This window comes from Talpa europaea, assembly GCF_964194135.1.
Source record: "Talpa europaea genome assembly, chromosome: X".
NCBI lineage: Eukaryota > Metazoa > Chordata > Mammalia > Eulipotyphla > Talpidae > Talpa > Talpa europaea.
In genome coordinates this window covers 68,714,521-68,733,427 of record NC_140081.1, presented here as the reverse complement: position 1 = coordinate 68,733,427, position 18,907 = coordinate 68,714,521, and the positions used below count along the sequence as shown (strand labels likewise).

At 39.7% G+C, this 18,907-nt stretch overlaps 1 protein-coding gene across 2 annotated transcripts in view; it reads left to right on the top strand.

Moving 5' to 3' along the window:
• Positions 1-6,046: 6,046 nt before the first annotated feature.
• AMMECR1 (AMMECR nuclear protein 1) overlaps positions 6,047-18,907 on the top strand; it is a gene marked incomplete at both ends in the record, with an annotated part of 117,053 nt that continues 104,192 nt past the window's right edge. Inside the window, one exon of one of the 2 annotated variants that reach the window (XM_084258585.1) lies at positions 6,047-6,557. In XM_084258585.1, the coding sequence (XP_084114711.1) occupies positions 6,085-6,557 (473 nt within the window). The remainder of the gene's footprint in view (positions 6,558-18,907) is intronic. The other variant, XM_084258586.1, reaches the window with a different exon arrangement.

Genomic DNA, 18,907 nt, shown 5'->3' with positions numbered 1-18,907 from the left:
GAATATTCTAAAAACCACTGAATTGTAAAATGTAAATAACTGGTTTCTATGCTTTGGAATTATATTTCAAAAAAGAAACAGAGTATTTGGAGGAATCATAGAACAGAGTGTAGCATGGCAAGTTTCAAGCCCCTTAGAAAAGTCATATCTCATCATGAGGCATCTGTAGTAGAAATGACAGCATGGAGGATTTAGTTAGAGAAAGGCCTATGAAGTGGTATGGAAGAAATCCAGAATTCCTTGTAAGGATGTGTAAAGGATTTGGAAAGCAGTTAAGGATGAAGAGGTAGCATCCCTGTCAGACATTTGCTGTGGCATGGAAATAACAGCCCCAAAAGACATGGACTGTATGGAGGATGAGGCTGAAATTTAGAGGGTTGGCAAACCGCTAGGACTTTTGGATAGTAAAGAAAGCGAGACGGCTGAACTTCCTGACATAATCATTGTGCATTGACCATACTGAGAGAATAGGCCATAAATTATAGACACTCAAGCAGTGGATAGAGTGAGGCAAAATTAACTATTCTTTAACTAGTATCAAGGCAAGCTAAAGGGCTAGTTCACTGCCATGAATGACTTTGAGCTTTAAATTCAGTATTTGCACGAAAGTGTTTAAATTCAGAACACATTTCTACATTTTAATCGACAATGTTAACCCTTACTCTGTCCAAGTTCTGCCTCCAGGCAACTGGAATAGGTGTTCCAGAGCACAATGGGATTATAGAAAACAATTGTGTTAATTATTAAGTTTGGAGGGGGAACAGTTGTAGTATACACATTTTCACATCACATTATACACATAGAGGACAATAGATGAAATCTTTGAAGAAAAGAGAAAAATAGTCAAGTAAATATTCTCCTCACTGTAGCAGACACATTGTAACTGCTCAAAAATAACACTTGTTTTGATTATTTCCTCCCTAAAAACTTTCCATTTTAATCCACAACTAGTTAGCTTTTTAAATCCTTCCATGTTTAGTATAGATCTCAGCATATCTAAATCTCATAAAGGAGTTCATTTAACTTTGTCTTAAGAAAATAGGTGACAATATAACATTCAAATAATTTGCACTCCAGTTGATAATAGAAGATATAAATACAAGTAGAAAAGAGTTCAATGTAGATCATGGTTCTTCAGTTCATTAATGTGCTCATTAGATAAAGAAAGAACTCAGGAAGGAAACATCTGTTTTGTAATCAGGAAAAGAAAAGTTGATTTATCAATTTGAATGGAAAAGTAGGTTTTCCTACTTTCGTGTGGCGGTTCCTCAAAAGACTAAAAATGGGCCTGCCATACAGCCCAGCAATTCCACTCCTAGGTATCTACCCAAAGAACACAAAAACATTAACTTGAAAAGAAACTTGCACTCATATTTTTGTAGCACATGTTACAAAAGTCAAGATATGGGAGCAACCTAAATGCCCCCCAAACAGATAAGTGGATCAAGAAGATGTGGTATATATTCACAATGGAATACTACTCAGCAAACAAAAAAAGATAAACATCTGCCATTTGTGGGACTATGTTACGTGAAATAAGCCAGGAGGAGAAAGATAAATTACTGGATGTTTTCATTATATGTGGAATATAGAGAAACCATACAGAGTCAGACAAGGACACACTTTATTTTTTTATTTCTTTTTAAATAATAAATTTTATTTTTATATTCCCCCATACAATTGCAAACGCCCCATTCTGACCCCAATCCTTCCCCTCCCGCCCCCCGCCCCCCAAAAAGTGAAGGACACACTTTAAAACCAACCCTTGAAAGCTGATAATGACTCTGAGGCATCCAGGATGGAAGGAAGAGAGGAAGGAAGGGGATAGGCATGCAGAAGTAGTGGGGGGGGGGGAAATGGACTACGGTAAAGGACTATGGGTGCTTTGGTGGTGAGAGAGCTACAATGACCACAACTAATGGGGGAAATCCTATACTGTCAAAAAATTAACAAGGATGTACAACAATTGTACCTCATTAAAACTATGGATAAATAAATAAATTAAATTAAAATAAAACTAGAAATGAGCGGAAGAACCAGAAGAGGACACAGAAGAGCAGTGTTACTGAGGAAACAGAATGGAATTTAAACAGTTTCTAATATTTTAGTTAATCTACTATTATTGTTGTTGTTGTTATTAATCCTAAACATGCCAAAAATGTGTCCACTGTGTAGAAATAAAAAATAAAATATCCACTTTAAAAAATGGATTTCAGTATTCACATACTTACTCAAACATAAAAGGGAACCTATTGTCACCTCCACCACCAGAGCCATGTGTTACATGTATACAAGGTTAGATCAAAGTGGTAGCTAATAATATTACATTCTGCAGTTGTTCAAGGATGACAGTTGAGAAAGTTTGATGACACAGGATAAAAATAAACACTTGTATGGACATAAATGGAAGTTTTTATCCTCCATTGAACTACATGAATGTTCTTCATCTCACCCATCCCCCCAGAAACATAAGAAAATAATTTTGCAACATTCACAAGTGATCACTGTCTCATCAAATCATTCTTTTTTCTGAAATGAAAGATAACTATATTGTAAACATGACAATAAATTGAGATAATGATAACTCAAAAATATAGAAATCAGTAAACATTGGGTTTAATTCAATTTCCAGTTTTACTACATATAGTAAATAATGTGTGTAACCTTTGCTCAGAAAGTTTTTCACAGTTGTATAGCTAAGCATTTGACAAGGCTTAGTTAATAATAATTTACAGGCAGATGCAGAAGCTGAAATGCTGACAGTTTGAATGTGCCTTGTTGACAAAGAGACTATGGCCTATTTACTTTTTTTATTTAAAAGAGATGTGGAATCTTTAGCTCTCAGCTTGACAGTCAGTTACATAAAGCAGAAGGCACCTTAACGTTTCCTCTGGAGGGTATTATCACTGCACTACAGTATCAGCAGTGTGTTGAAACACATGTGCTCTATCATACTTGACCTTTATATTTCAAATCAAGGGAATTCTGAGCAAGGTCAATTTTCCTATCCAGTGTGCACTTTGTGTAGATGTAAAAAAAATTTTAAAACACACAAAAATCCCATAGAATTTGATCTGTGGATTTCACATGTCTGAATGAAAAAAAAAAATCTTTGTTTTTATACTGGTTACTGCAAGAAAACAGACCAGGAAAGGCATTTCCTCAAAGGCTAAAAGGAGGCATTACCACCACCACCACTACTTGCCAGGGGATTTGCAAAGCATCTTGAGGCTCAAGATGGGAGATGAGCCAGGCTTAGAAGTTAATATATAGAGAAAAGCTAGCACACCCCCATCCCCTGCCCCTTTTTATCAGCCAATACAACAAAGTACTTCAGATAGTAACCTCTAGTGATCAGGTAATGATATATTTTCTGCAGTGATCATGTTTGGGTTTGTCTATTTCCTTTGCGCTTGTGAGGTTTGGAATTGGAATTTAAAATCCTTGGGGGGAAGCTATTTTTGTAATTCAGCTGGGATGTCCTTGTCTTAGGGTTTCCCATTGCATCAGTCCCTTAGCCTGGTATGATAGCCATGATAGTGTTTTGTCTTGTAGATGAAATGCAGAACTAAGGACATGACTACTGGTGCTTATTAAAGATTCCTTGCTATTTTCACAAGAGTAGGGGCGTTAGACTCTTGTCTACTGGCCAAATTCTAAATCGGGAGATTACATTCTGCTTTCCTAAATTCCCCTAGCAGAAGCAGCCATCCATGGTATCCTACTTTGCTTCCTGTGCTAAACTGTCGTGTGATGTCATTCATGGCACTAGCTTTCTACTCTAAAAGTGATCTCTCCTTAGTGGAGTGGTGAGTAAAATGCTACCTATTATCTGATATCGTATTTGACCAAGTTTCAAGCAAATTAAAAGGTAGACTTTGATAATTAAGGATAAAATAAAACATAAAACAATACACTATATCAGTGTACTAGTTTGTCGTGGAGGAATTTTTTTTAAAGAGAACCTGCTTTCTCTTCTGCAGAAAAAAAAAATGCATTTTTTTTTTTTTGCACCACTAGTGGTTGACAATCAATTGTTACTTGCCTCAAACAGGAGAATAGGTCTAACAGTGATGATGAAGTTTGAGAGGACAAGATCACATATCACAAATCATTTAACTCATCTCATTTGCTTTATGTTGCATCCAACCTAGACAGTTGATCTATTTTACAAAATCTCTTTTTAAGGAGATGGCTCCTCTTTTTGTGATTAAAAAAAAAATTCACTGTTTCTCTTTCCATGGAAGTTAAGTTCTTACTTTTGTTCAACCCCTGTTCCACCTACTGTAGCTAAAAGTCACCATGTTTTATCCATCACTAACCTGGCTGTCAAATATTGGTATTGAGAGGCAGTATATAACACAATGGCATGGTTTTTGGAATCAGACATGCTTGTATTCAAATCCTGGCTCTGTCGCTTTCTAGGGTGTGATGTTGGATTGATTAGTTACTCCTGAGGTTCAATTTCTTCATCTGTAAATGAGCAGTCACAGAGTTACTGTCAAGATCAAATACCGCAACATAGAATTTTTTAGTTTTATGGGGTGAGACAAAGCTTGGTACTCAGCACCCAAAAGGTGCTCAATAAAATAGGAGTCATTTATCTGATGATGTACAGAGACCTCTTTGAGAATGGAAGCACACATCCTAGATTTCAACATAAATATAGTGTGCACATAGTATGGGCACAGAGGCTCGTTATTTATTATTGATTGAATAACTTTATTTCCTTGAGTGGAATGAATAGCCCCCAGGTATTTGCAAGATCCCACATATTTATTTAGCTCATAGGTGACAGAATGAATCAATCCTCTGATGTCTCCAAATATGTAGCTATTTGATTTTGTCTAGGTGTTTTGGCATGGTGGAGAAACGACACACATAACTAATACGTTCTGTCTCTATCGGGTTCCTTTGTATGAGTTTTAACATTTGATTGTTTCTTAGGTACGCAGAATGGGACTGACTCATCCGCCCCCTCATTCAAGCAAGCATTCTTTGATTGGGAATTTTTTTAAATGAACAATAAAAACTATATAATTATATGCCTGGACAAAATCTTTTAACTTGAGTAAGTACCTGCCCTGCTTACCTGGAAGATCTGTGCTGACTCAAGTTCTAATTTCTAAGTGCCTGGTTCCCAAGGCAAAATCCCCAAACCCCGCTGCGATTAAGATTTACATATAACAACTTTTTTTTCACATTTTGAATTAACATAACAATTAACATCTTTGAAGTAGTGAGAGCTTGGGTTAGGACTTCATTTTTTTTTTTTTCTTTGAAACGAGTTCGCGGGATTAGGAGGGAAAGTTAGGGAACAAGGAGCGAATATAGGGATTCTGCTGGGCTTGACTGACTTGTCGATAAGGAAAGGAAAAAGTAATGATGGTTTACCATAATCTTGGGTACCCGCTGGCGTGTGCTTAGATTGGTATTAAAACCATCGCTGCTTTGTGCACCTTTAACAGGGCCGGTCACAGGTGAGGAGCCCCGGGCACCTCCTTGCTCACCGGCGGGTGGCTCAGAAAGCAGCGTGTACGTGAGGTGTGAGTCTTCAGTTCCACGGAACTCGGCTCAAGCGTCAGTTAACACTGTGCGCTGCCTGGCAGGGCATCAATCCAGCCGTGCTTTGCCACCTTAATACTTACTTCGGACTTTCATTCTTCTCCAGCGTCCCGAGCCCCCCCCCACCCCCAATTTTCCCCTTTCTCTGGACGTGCCCACGTCCTCCCTTCGCTTCCACTGCACTTTCTCGTCCTCTTTTCCTTCTCCTTCCTTTCTACTGCGATTCCCGTCTATCAGCCTCTACGGCCTCTTGGCCGGAGGCTGCGCCTGGCAGGAGGCGCTACGAGGCCAGCGGGCCAGGCTCGAGGTGTGCAGCGGCGAAAGCGCGGAGCGCGCGCGGAGGCCGGGCACGCGCGGGACGGCCGCGTGGCCGGGCCGCTGGCCGGGAAATGGCGCGCGCGCGCGCACCCAGTCAGCCCCCAGCGCGCCCCCGGCGGCCGGGCCGCAGCGTGCTCGCCCCCGTCGGCAGCTCGCTTCACTTATGGGTCGGAAGCGCTGCGTGGGGGAGACTGTTCCAAGATGGCGGCGGGCTGCTGCGGGGTGAAGAAGCAGAAACTGTCCAGTTCGCCCCCCTCTGGCTCGGGTGGCGGTGGTGGCGCCTCCTCCTCCTCCCACTGCAGCGGAGAGAGCCAGTGCCGAGCTGGGGAGCTGGGACTAGGAGGCGCCGGTCCGCGGCTCAACGGGCTGGGCGGTCTAGCCGGAGGAGGTAGCGGCAGCGGCGGTACCCTCTCTCCCCCCCAGGGCTGCGGCGGCGGCGGCGGGGGGCTTTCCCTGTCGCCACCTCCGAGCTGCGGAGTGGGGACCCTACTTTCTACCCCGGCCGCCGCCACCGCCTCCTCGCCCTCCTCGTTGTCCGCCGCCTCGTCCTCCTCGCCCGGCTCCCGGAAGATGGTGGTGTCAGCGGAGATGTGCTGCTTTTGCTTCGATGTTCTCTACTGTCACCTGTACGGATACCAGCAGCCCCGGACCCCCCGGTTCACCAACGAGCCCTAGTGAGTACCGTGCCCTCCGCCCCCCTCTCCCTGGCGCTCGGGATGGGACTTCGAGTTGAGGCAAAGTCGAGCCCGCCTCCCCGCCGGCGGCTGCCCCTGCCCCTCGCGCCGCGCGGGTGTCCGGAGCTGCGAAGCCACTCGCCCTCCGTCGGGGCACCCCGCGAGGCTGCCCTCCGACGCCAGCACCCCACTTTGGGAGCCGGGTGCTGCTGCGGTCGCCACTGACGGCCCGCCGGCTCCCGGAGGTGTTCGCTTCTTTCTCTTTGCGAGAACTTCCAGGAGTTTTGACCGTGTGTGTGTGCGTGTGCGCGCGCGTGTGTGTGTCTGTGGGTGTCTGTCTGTCTGTCTGTCTGTCTGTCTGTCTGTCTGTCTCTCTCTCTCTCTCTCTCTCTCTCTCTCCTGTTTCTCTCTTATTTCTCTCTCTCTCTCTCTCTCTCTCTCTCTCTCTCTCTCTCTTTCTCTCTCTCTCTTTTTTCTCTCTCTCTCTTTTCTCGCGACACCCCGTTTCCCCACCGCCCCAGTTTTGGAGAGTTGGACTCCTGTAGGATGACCTCTCTTCACTTTGGTTTCCGTGACCCGCGTGAAAACCCCGCCACTACTCCCGCCCCGCGTCACTTGCACAGGGAGACTTACTGTCTATCCCGTGGCACGGTGCAAAAGAGCAGCAACTACCCAACTTCTCTGTTCACATAGTGATGGAACTTAGAGCGCTGGAGCTTAGGAACCTACCCGTCTTTTACTTCGACTTTCCCTGTGTCCTGCGGAGGGACTTTTTTTTTTTTTTTTTTTTTTACCCAACACATTTCCCCTTAATACCTATTTTTATCCGAACATATCCATTAAACTGTGTTTCTAGTGAAGCGCACCGCTGGCTGGTTCACATTTGCAGAGTAAGAACTCCCCCCCCCCTTCACTCTCGGTAATAGCTCATTCAAAGAGAACTGTCCCCATAGAGCCACTGTCAGTTTGTACATTAAACGTGCGTTTGCTTTTGTGTCGATTTCACTTTTAAGAAATCTACTTTAGGCTCGACGATTTGAGAAATAAGTTAAACCATCCCAACAGTAAGTGTACAGGAATTTTTATGGTTTCCTTTGGCTTTGTACTTTTAAGTATTTTACCCTTCCAGTGTGTGGTTGAAATTGTTTAAAATAGCACTGTTATGGCGAAAAGCCAGGTTAATTCTAATCCCTGTCCATTTGGATGTGTGGGAGAGGGAGCATATGTTTTTTGTTTTTTTTTTTTAATGTGTAAACTGAGTGTAAACTGACTTTTTCAGTTAAATGCTAAACAGAATGTAAAGCCCAAGGAAGGGCACAATGACAAAGAGGGTGATTGTTTTTATTATGAGTACTTAGCACCAACAAGAAAAATAATCGAGAAAAATTTCAGTGAAACTTATACTGAAAAGCATCAACTTTTTTTTTTTTTTAGCTAAAACAAGTACCCCTTGTCCCCATATCATAAATACCTGAATTGATGTTCTTTTTAAACTGCTTTTTTTCATTCTGTGAGATTAGGGGATTACACTACTACTGGATAAGTATAAACACTTCTGCCTAAACTAAAAATATTAAACTAATATGTAATGTGGAAATTACAATAAAGTGTCCTGGAAATTATAAATTTGTATCGTTTTTCTTTGGCCTTTATACTTTAAATGTATTTAATTTTGTATTGATTTCTGTGGTCTGTGCGTTTTCTTTCTGACTTGATTCATCTTTGGGTACTGGGTCATAGGAAATGCATGAGAAGGCATTTGACTATGTCAAGTAAATTCGATGTCTATAAATTTCATAGTTTTAATTTGGGGAACTTAAATCCTAGACCTTTACTTAGTCAATTTGTTTTTTTGGTTAAGAAGTAAAATTCATTTTGAAAGACTGCCATGTTAAAAAAAAATCTATGAAATATTTATTAGCTTGACTCACTTATTTGTGACTTTTCTGCCTTCTCTTGGATGTCTGTGATGTATTAGAGCCAGTCCTGGGATGATACATAGGTTGACTCTGCAAAGTCACAGGACTGCAAAAATTCACTTCTGTTTAGTTATAGGACTTTGGCAAAGGCTGTTTTAGAATTCACGCTCCATTGCTCCAAAGCTTATGAGAACACACTTAGAGGAGGTGCTATTTTCACACATTTTAAAGTGAGTTTGGGTTAACTGAATGACTATACCAAGAATTTGAAAGCAAAGTGAGCTTGACCAGTTCATACAGAAAATGCTTTTGGAAATATTTAGGCCATTTGCACACATATTTAGGTATTGTTTATCTTCTAAAAGCCCATCCACTGGAATTCTTTTCTCATGGAATTAAACAGAAAATAAAGCACATTTTGGACCACTGTGGATATGTTGAAACAATGGTGGGGGAATAATAACTATTATAATTTAGTAGGCCTTGATGTGTCATGTATTCAACAAAACAGCTAATTTAGAGGAGACACTAGAGGACTGCTTCTTATTTTTGTCTTAAAGTCATTTTTGAGGTATACTGTGGAAAATTTCTTTAAAGTGATATCTGATTATGAGAGTAAAATAACTAGTTACTGACAGTGCCATCATGGCCACCACACATTTTCCTTTTTGTTTTACATATTTAATAACCTTGTGTACTTATTAGTGTTGCTTTGTGCTGAGGGGAGTTATAAGACATAAATAGACATAGCTTTTTTTCCTTCTCAGAGTTATTAGTATCCTGTAGTGACCAGAGGTGTTTCAGGTCCTTTTCTCTGTCTACCAGACCATGTGCTTTTGACAATTTCAGATCCTTATGTGAAAAACAAAAACACTGTTTTCATCCCTTCCCAGGACCTTTCTGTCAAAATGCCTGTAATTGGACAAATCTGCCTTTTATAGGTTTAGAAGTTCTATATTCATCAATTATCATTTCACTGAAAGGTTATCAGCAATTTCCTGTGATCTGTTTCAAGTTTTGGTGAGGGACTGTTGATATATGAACAGGCTGTGTAGGTACAGATGCGTTATTATTGTTGCTGTTTCTTGGAGTACGTACCTCATTGCACAGAGGTGAGGTAGGGTAGCTAAAACAACTTGGGAGGATGGTGGAAACTTTTTAAATGGAAGACAGATAATATTTGTATTAAAAGTTAGGGGTGCATTACTAAACTCTTGGTCTCAAGTGTATAAGCACATTCATTTGCCCACAGAAATAAGGTTCAAGACGTGATGAAAATTATGACTGTAGTACTACTCAACGTCAGAACCCCTGGATTTACCCGCGGGACCCCTGCCCTGCTAGTCACGTTATAGGAAACTGTTTGCTATTATAAAGGGAGCCTCTGTGCCAGGTTTTGAGCCAGTTAGACTCTTGAGTCTTCTCAGCCTTGGCTGCACATTCCAATCACAGGGGAGTTTTAAAAATATGGATGCATGGGTTCTAACCCCAGAGATTCTGGCTTAATTGGTCTTCGATGAGGCCTGGACATCAGGATAATTAAAAGCTCCCCAGATGATTTTAATGTGCAGCGGAGGTGGATAGCCACTGGTTATACTTCTCTAGGTCTTTCTCCTGAGATTTGGATTAATTTAATCTGGGGTGGTGCCTGGGAACCCATATTTTATGAGCACCCTGGGTAATTTTGGCAAACAACCGGTTTGGGAAATACTTGAAGTGTGGTCTGCAGAGGACTTCACCTGGGAAATGATGGAAATGTAGGCCCCACTTCAGACCTCCCGAATTAGAACCTGCATTTTAACAAGCTCCCCAGGTGATCTAATGCATATTAAAGTTTGAGGAGGAGTGGTTCTCAAACTTTAGAGAACATCATAATAATCTCCTGTAGTGCTTGTTAAAACACAAATTGCTGGGCCCTATTCCCAGAGTTTCTGATTCAGGCTGTCTGGGGTGGGACAGTGAATTTGCATTTCTAACAAGTTCCCTGGTGAGGCTGCTACTACAGTTCCCAGGACCACACGGTGGGAACCAGTGGGCCAGAGAGTAGTGAGGACTTGAATAAGTACTTGAGCGACTGTAAGGGAATGGCAATTTTCACTGACAGTTTCCAGTATAAAACTTCCTGCCTCCATGTCACTATCTTTTACTGTGTTCTTTCTAACTTAGCACCAGGGAGACTGAATACTGCCATGATCACAAGAGCCTGAGGTTCTTGGGATGGTTTCAGTGGGGGGAAGGGTGACTTTTCTTGGAAGCCTTTGATATGAAATTAGGTCTTTTTTTGTTTGTTTGTTTTTGGTAATTGTTAAATGTAAGGTACACATTTTAGGAGTAAAAAACAGCACATACGATGATCTTAAATTGAGTTGGACTGATTTTAATAAGTAAATCCCCCTTCTGTTCCCATACAAAATACTTTGATGATTAGCTCACTAAATAACATGTTGTGATAAGATTTTAAAAGCTTTCACTTACAGTTATGCTTGCTAGGTTGCATTTTAAGAATTTACCTTATTAGCAAAGAAATATTAAAGGATCTTGCTAAGGCACTTGGATTGTTCAGTCTTATATTTTTAATTCTGTCTTGCATGTCTCATCCCATGAACTTTTTAATCTTCTTACCATCTTTGAAGTTAATATCATGGTACATTTGCTATAGACTTTAGCACATAGAAGATTCTTCACTAGTAGACATCGGTAAGTATGGTATTCCTTTGCAAAAATGTATTTTTTTAAAAAAAATTGTCTTTCAGGCATGCAGATTTTGAGATACTCCCTTCAAGTGTTTGGATAGTTAACCCTTTCTTGTCTTGGCAGCATGCTTGGGAGGAATTGGGTTGTGTTCCGAAGGGGAAGTAGGCACTTGTTTCACCAGAAGGGTAAAAGTCCTATCACATGTTAATTGGTTATGCAGCTCAGGTCAAAGAGATTATAAATCAGCATTTTAAGCACAAGCTATTTTAATTTTGTTAAGTCTTTTATTTATAAAGACTGACCAAAAGAGCCAGATTTGTCTGTCTATTGCAGATGATACTACTAGGTCATTACAGATTTCCTTATCCATGTTGGCATAATAGTAATAATGTGTAGCTTTGCTTTTAAATATCTGGTAAGTTGTTGAGCTTTTTTAAAGGTTGATTTTCAATAATTTTGATTTCCATTGGGAGACAGTCTGGTCTTCTATCTTACTGATAGAAAGGGAAGCCAATGTGCTCCCCATTTGTCATTTATGCTGTAAAAACCATCAGTGACTGAAGTAGAAGCATGCAGAAATATAAATTACAGAAGTATTTTTATACCCGCGCATAAAGGTGTATATAGGGCAAGGTATATTTAGTTAAAAAGAAAAGCTCAATGGTTATTTTTACCTTCTCCCCCATATGGCCAGAGAGAGTGATAATCTAGCTCATAATTTTTCCTGCTTATGAATTGTGATTGTGCAGTATTCAGGTCCCAGATAGTGGGTGGCAACCAAGAAGGAATCTCTACTGGAATCTTTTAGTCCTATGGAAAGAAAGACCACTACTGAAAAAGTGAAAAATGCACTGTAGCCCATATGTGAGGTTTTTTTCCCCTAAGTGTGTGTTTCTCAGAACCATGCCAACACTCACATTATTTTCTTTACAAAATGGTACACTTTTTGAGATTGCATTTCTGGTAAACATTAAAACCTTTTACTACAGCGGATTATAATTTTGAAGTCAGTTATGCTTCCTATTTATAAACGATTTTACTTTTTGAGAATGTGTGAAACACTCAAACTTGTGCAATGAGATTAGTCAGCGTTCCCTATTTCAATAGGCGTTATTCTCTTCTCTCTCTGTCACCATGCTTGTCTGTTTTAAAGCAGCACAATGACCAGGGCTTTTACATTTAAATTTTCTTAACTAGTCTTTATTTTGAACTTGTGTAATAATGTCCCTTTTTGATACTGTTCTGAATCAATTAAGCTAAGTGAGGACCAGCAGTAAAAGCCAGGGACTGCCAGAATGGACCTTCAATGTGTAAGCTGTCTTTCCACAGTTAGTAATTGGGAGTTGCTCACAGGACATTGAGACCGTGTGGGGAGCCAGTGGTTATGTAGGTGGGAAGAGTAGATTCCCAACAGTAAACTTATTTAGAGTTGAGCTTCTGTACTTACAGTGTTGCTAAGAGCAAAAATGAGCCACACGTTTATGTAGTAGAAAGAAAAGAGCCCAAAGGAAGATGTATGGTGTAATAGTATAGTTTGTTGGGTGGAGCATATTTTATGTTTGGCCCAACTATAAGTGGCATCTTTTCTATCAAATGTGGGTGTATTTTCTACAGCTCTTAATGTATCATACTTTCAAACTTGCTCAACCTTAAAAATGTTAGTGTTGAATAGCTGAGTGGAAATTATATGTCATTGGGAAAAAACTTTTTTTTTTTTTGCATGTACATTCAGCTGAATGCCATGGTTGGAAACCAGAGAAATAAAAGAAATAGTTCTATCCTCGCAGAGCTTAAGTCTTGTTCAAGATATGATACAAATAGCAAAGTCATTTAAAATACTAAGCATTTATATAGATCATTGTTGATGAGTTAGATACAGGAAAAATATTGTGCAAAAGCATGATAATGTCAAAGAATAAAGGAGCAGTCAGGAAGAAGGCTTTTAGGAGAGGATAACTTTAGAGTTATCCTCAATCAAGATTCTGTATGATCAGTCTATTTTGAAGTCTTACTTGGTTTCCTCAAACTAATCCCTGCCACCACCACACCCCTTGCCACAGTACTTGGGGATTCCCAGAAGCTGTCTTTAGTCAGCAACTTGTACTCTCAGCATCCCCCCATGTCACTCCCCTGCTCTGATCTGCAAGATCTTAAAATGTCAAGGAAAGTAAAATAGTCTTTTCTCTTGGGAACTCTCTAGGATGGCTGGATAATAGATATTAGATCTGATTATATTTTCTTATATTAGGAAAAGAACAGTATTTGCAGAAGAGTCCCCTAGAGTGTAAGATGAATTGATAGGGGAAAGGTCTCAAGATAGGGGAGACCAGCTAGCCTTAAGGTTATGAGGTTATGAAGGCAGTAGGAAATTTGACATTGGGCAAGTGACAAAGTCATCCCAGGGACAGAAGTTGCGAATGTAGGAACATTGGCAAAAATCAAGAAGTTGTTGGCATATGCAGAGATTCACACTCCAGAGCCAGGTTTTGTGTAGGAGCGGAAAGATTGCCTCTCACCTGTTTTTTGACTTCCATCATTGCCTCTTCTTTTCTTGGCTATGTGCCTAGCTGTTCTTGTGCTCAGGAAAAGTTTGTTCAACACCTCTGTTGGAATGGCTATGAAATTTGATCACAAGTGTTAAGTACCTTCCCTTCCCCCTCTTCACATATACCCAACTGTATTTAATTTGAGAGAAGGGAGAAGACATGTTGCTTTATAGAACTTGGATCAAGAGACAGCTTTTGGATGAAAATAAGATGATTGCATATCAGTATAGAGTCAATGCAGGAAAGAAAAATCTAGAGAGTTCCATTAGTGGGGGATTTGAAAGGGATAGAGGTTTCTAAAGTAATTCAGAGTTTATAAGCCTGAGGAACCAGGAATATGGTGGAGCCACTAAAACATATGGGAGTAGAAGAGGGGGAATACGAAGAAAAAAATAGTTGGTCAGGTGAAATCAGATTTCTTAATATGTGTATTTCAAGTGTTGGCAGTTATCACATGTCATTTCTTTTTGAATTAGCAGAACCACAGAGCAGTTACAGAGCTATTGTGATGATTTAGTTGGTCTCTTGGGATCTCTCCAATTCCCCAGTTGTGACTTACTGTTCAGGTGGGTAGATCTGTGATGTTTTCAGCTTCATATATAAGAATTCATGACAGATTGTTGGGTTTCCCTAATATAGGTTTATACATTTTCTCAGTCTTTAGGCTTATCAATTTGTAAATCAGTGAGGGATTCTTTTATTACTGTGTGTATCATAACACATAGCCTTCAGCTAAACAGAGCCTTGTGAAGGACTATCTCAGAAACATAGAGTTTCAGAACTTGGATTAAAGGACCAGAAGTACTATCTGGTACTAGATTCGAGGTCCTGTGTCCTCAATTTTAGAAAGTAGGAATCAAGCTGGATCTGTTTTGCAATTTTGCTCGACAAAGATTGAAGGATAAATTTTAGCAATGGATAGGATAAGCTATATTACTTTATGATCTTTGTGATCTTTAGTGGATGGGCAAGTGTGAAACATTGTGCTTGACTTCAGGCCTCCTAATATTACTTTTTAAAATCAAATCTTGTGATATTCTTGATGATTCTTGCCTTTCCCCTATCTGTTTAATTTTACAGATAATCCACACTGTGACCCAAAGCCGCATGCAATGCTGAGAGAGCACAGTTGACTGTATTGTGCAATATCTTGCCAGAAGATCCTGGCAGCTCTCTAGTATTGAAAGTAGTGAGATTCACGTAACAGCCTACATAGTTCACCTTGCCATTACGAATGCCTTCTGTAAGCATATTCTACACAGTTCTAGTGTCATATCTTATCCTGGGATCTTGGATTGCTGCAGTGTGGTAACACCAGATTCTCTACTGTGCTTCAGGTGTTAAGTGAATCTTCTAGTCATCCTCATAGAATGGAATCTATGAAACATTGGTTTTGGTGCTGTCAGCATAGGGGTCCCACAGTACTGTGTCAGCCTCAAAGAAATGCACGTGCTAGTCATGTTGGCGTGCTACTTCTCTGTGACATCACTGTTGCTTATAGTAGCCTAGCAACCACACTGATAGGTATAGGTGCTTTGGAGGTGCAAAGAAGGTAGATAGCTGGTAAAACTTGTAAATCTGTCCATACCTCATTGTAATAAGACAAATACCCATTGTGTGCAGCTTTTGAACTATGGTGAGGTGAATTGTTGAGCTAATGTGTGCTTGTTTACATTTTTTAAAAATATGGTAAGTAGAAGTTGGTCATTCACAAAAGGAGAACTTCGTGAAGGCTTCTTACTGATTAAACATTTTAGACTGTTGCTTTCAACTGATTTCATGAAGTTCCCCATGATTAAAACAAAAACTTACCCTACTTCATTTGCATTAAAAACAAAAATCTTGCCACTGATGTGGGCCAGGTACCTCACTTTGTGGAATAAGTCTTTGATATTAGGAATAGGTGACAAGAAGTCAGTAGTTAAGTTCTTTTGTTCAGTTCATGGACCCATCTACTCCATACTCTTCTTGTCAGTTCAGAAACCCACAGAAGAAGAAATGGAAATGTCACTGCTTCTATTTCTCTGACATTGATGAGGTGACATGTGGTTTGTGCAGTATTTGACTCCACAAACTCCTCCAACGATTGCCCTGTTGGGCAAGATGTTTGGCAGAAATCCACTCTTTAACACTGTAAGCATTGGCTTTGTGGAGAGGGAGTTACATAGGGCTGGAGACAGGAATATAAGGGGTGTGGAATTAGGGAGAAAAATGAGATTGTAGACAAATGAGATAAACACTGGATTCAGCATAGAAAAAGGACAATGAGTGCATGATCTAGACTAGGACTGTTTCAGTAGGTGTCTTTTACATTGTACAACTCTAGATGGCTCTTTTAGAACCAGTGGCCAAGGTGTTCTTTCTACCACGGAAGCATAGAGTATAATAATATAGGAGAACTTGCATATGGGTCCCCCGGGTATTTCCAAAAGACCATGTTGAAAGCCATTTGTATAGTGTCATAAGATGAGACCTCTAGGTAAGATATATAGGACATGTAGTTTAAGTACATCACAAACAGATAAACATAGCCACTTTCTTGTCATTATCATTTTTCTTTTTTATATCTACGAACATAGTTATAAGTTCCCAGATATTCAGATGTCTTCCTACTTTTTTTGGTCTGTGAATATAGGTAGTCATACTCTCTACTTAGATGTATGAAATTTCTTTTCTAAGGTTTGTTCACAGTTATTCTCCATAACAAAAATTATGGAACAGATAATATTTAAGGATTGCCCTAGCTATAATTTCTTATTACAGAATGCAGTCGTAGGAAGGCATTCATTGGGCATACTCATCTCTTCCACACCTTGTCTCCAGTGTCTTTTAACAGGAGATACCAGGCTGAATTAAATTTGCAAATTACATTCTCAGAGATAACCGGAATACCGGCCATCTTTGGCTAATCAGTTTTTCTTTCTTTCTTTTTTTTTTTTTTAAAGATTTATTTATGCATGCAAGAGCTGGGGTGAAGGCCAGAGATGCAGGGGAGTGAGAGGATACACCAGAGACAGAGCGGGGAGCAGGCAGACTAACTGAAATACACTGCTGAGGGGAGCAGCAGGCGAGAGAGGAGAGGTCTGCTTTGCCATGTGGGTTTCTCCCTGGCCGGCTGGGGATCGAACTCGTGCTACAGAGGCTGCGGATTGCTTCATAGTTCGGTGCTTAAACCCTTGTGCCACCAGGGAGGCTCTAATCAGTTTTTCTTTAATCATATAGATGTATGCTGATTTTAGCAATTAAAAATGTATTATGATAAAAAGCACAGAATGCAAAACCTACCCTCTTAACAAATTTTAAGTGTCCAGTACAGTACTATTAACTATAAACACTCTGTTTAGCTTATTTTTAAAGTTACATATAGTGACTTTTACTTAAATCAACTAATCCTTCATGGGAATTTTGGGAATCTTTAAAATATTAAACATACTGGAGCCACACAAAGCCTGTTTACAGGACCGCCTAATTTAGGTTTTGAGGTATTTATTTTTCCAAACTTATTGAAAATTATGAGTAAATTGGATTAAAGGCATTAGAGTCTGAAATAAGCATTTAAAAACATGTTTCAAACTAGTAGCATTTCTGCTAGTTTTTCACCTGGCGTTCATCACTTGCTTTATTAGTATATTTGATACCAACTAAATGTATTTGAAAAGAACATGATTTTCAACCTTTCCTTTTAGGTTGTTATTATCCTTTGTTCTTGAGGGTTTTCTAATGAATTTGCTAGTAAAAATATAGAGAAATGTCTTTGACTTTGACTTTGATCACCCACTTTGAAGGTAGAAGGAAAAAGGCATTAAAAGAGAACATTAGTTTTGATAGTTCAACTCTATATTTCTGAGTAAATGTGTTTTTTAGGAAATTGAAAGATACCTTGCCAAATGGGATAAGTAAGGTCTTGAAGTCCATATGTGCTTAACCACTTTAGTTAAGCACTTCTTGAAATTGCTTCTTATAGTGTACACATTTGTTTTTAATTAAAAAGCTCACATCTAACTGTGGTAGTGGCATCCATGAAATAATAGATATGGTCAAGTCATGTGCTGTGAAAGTTATTTACCCCGTTATCTGTACAACCAGTATGAGACTCTTTGTCATTAGGAGAGTTGCAGACATTTAAAAAATGTTACCACCAAATTGTAGTGCATTAATTTGTGTTGGGGAGCAGTTTCTATCTTCTTCTATTTAGAGATAGCCTTTGCAGTTCTAAAGAAGAAAGTAGAGATCTATGATCTATTTGCTTGTAGACATTTAAAAATGAATATTTGTTCAAGTTTCAAGATTTATTTACCAGCATTATCTTAAGAGTTTTTTTTTAATCAAAACATATCTCATATTCTAAGCTGGTGCTGTTCGTATTATGGTAAATTCTAATATTTCAGTTTAACAGGTAATACAGCTGCTGTAGGTGGAACACTGTGCTACACTCCTTTTTGGGTGTGGGTGAGAGGTCTGCAAAATAGACATAAACCTTGCTTCCTGGCTTTGAAAAGCTTGCAATCATATTGAGGAGACAAGATTCATGAAACAGACATTGAGGTCACATATGATTAATGGTCAAATGAGTGATGGAGACAAAGGCCTGTAGGAGTTTGGACAAAAAATTAATGTGGACTGGTGTTATACAGTGAGGGCTTCATGGACAATTCAGATTCAGGCTGGGTAGATCTTTCATAGGTAGCATAGGTGGATAAAGCATTCTAGATAGGGAAACAACTTAAAGACAGAGGTCAGAATGAGCATTATACAGTAGTCAGTGGGTAACTATTGAAGGTACATTGAAGTGAGGGACAAATTAGCAAGAAAGGGCACCCACCGGTGAGGAGACTGTTGCTATAATTTAGGCATTGGGAAATGAAAGTCTGCCAGTTGACAATTTTAAACTATTAGTGGCCTCTGAATTGCCACTTTCTTGGTAAAGTTGCTCTTTTGTTCAGTTAATTATGCCTCAGCATCTCCTTTAATGTCATGAATGTCATCAAGCCTGGATAAGAGACTAGGAAATAACACAAGCAGGAGTCTGCTGTGTAGACAAAGTGCTTTCATTTATCAATAGACACCCAGCCTAACTCAGTTACATTAACATTGGTTACATTACCCTTTGCCTGAGTGCCTTCTATGTTTGGTGTTTTTTCTTCTAGACTTTAGTGTCCCTCCCAACTTGATGTTGGGAAATAGCTACCAA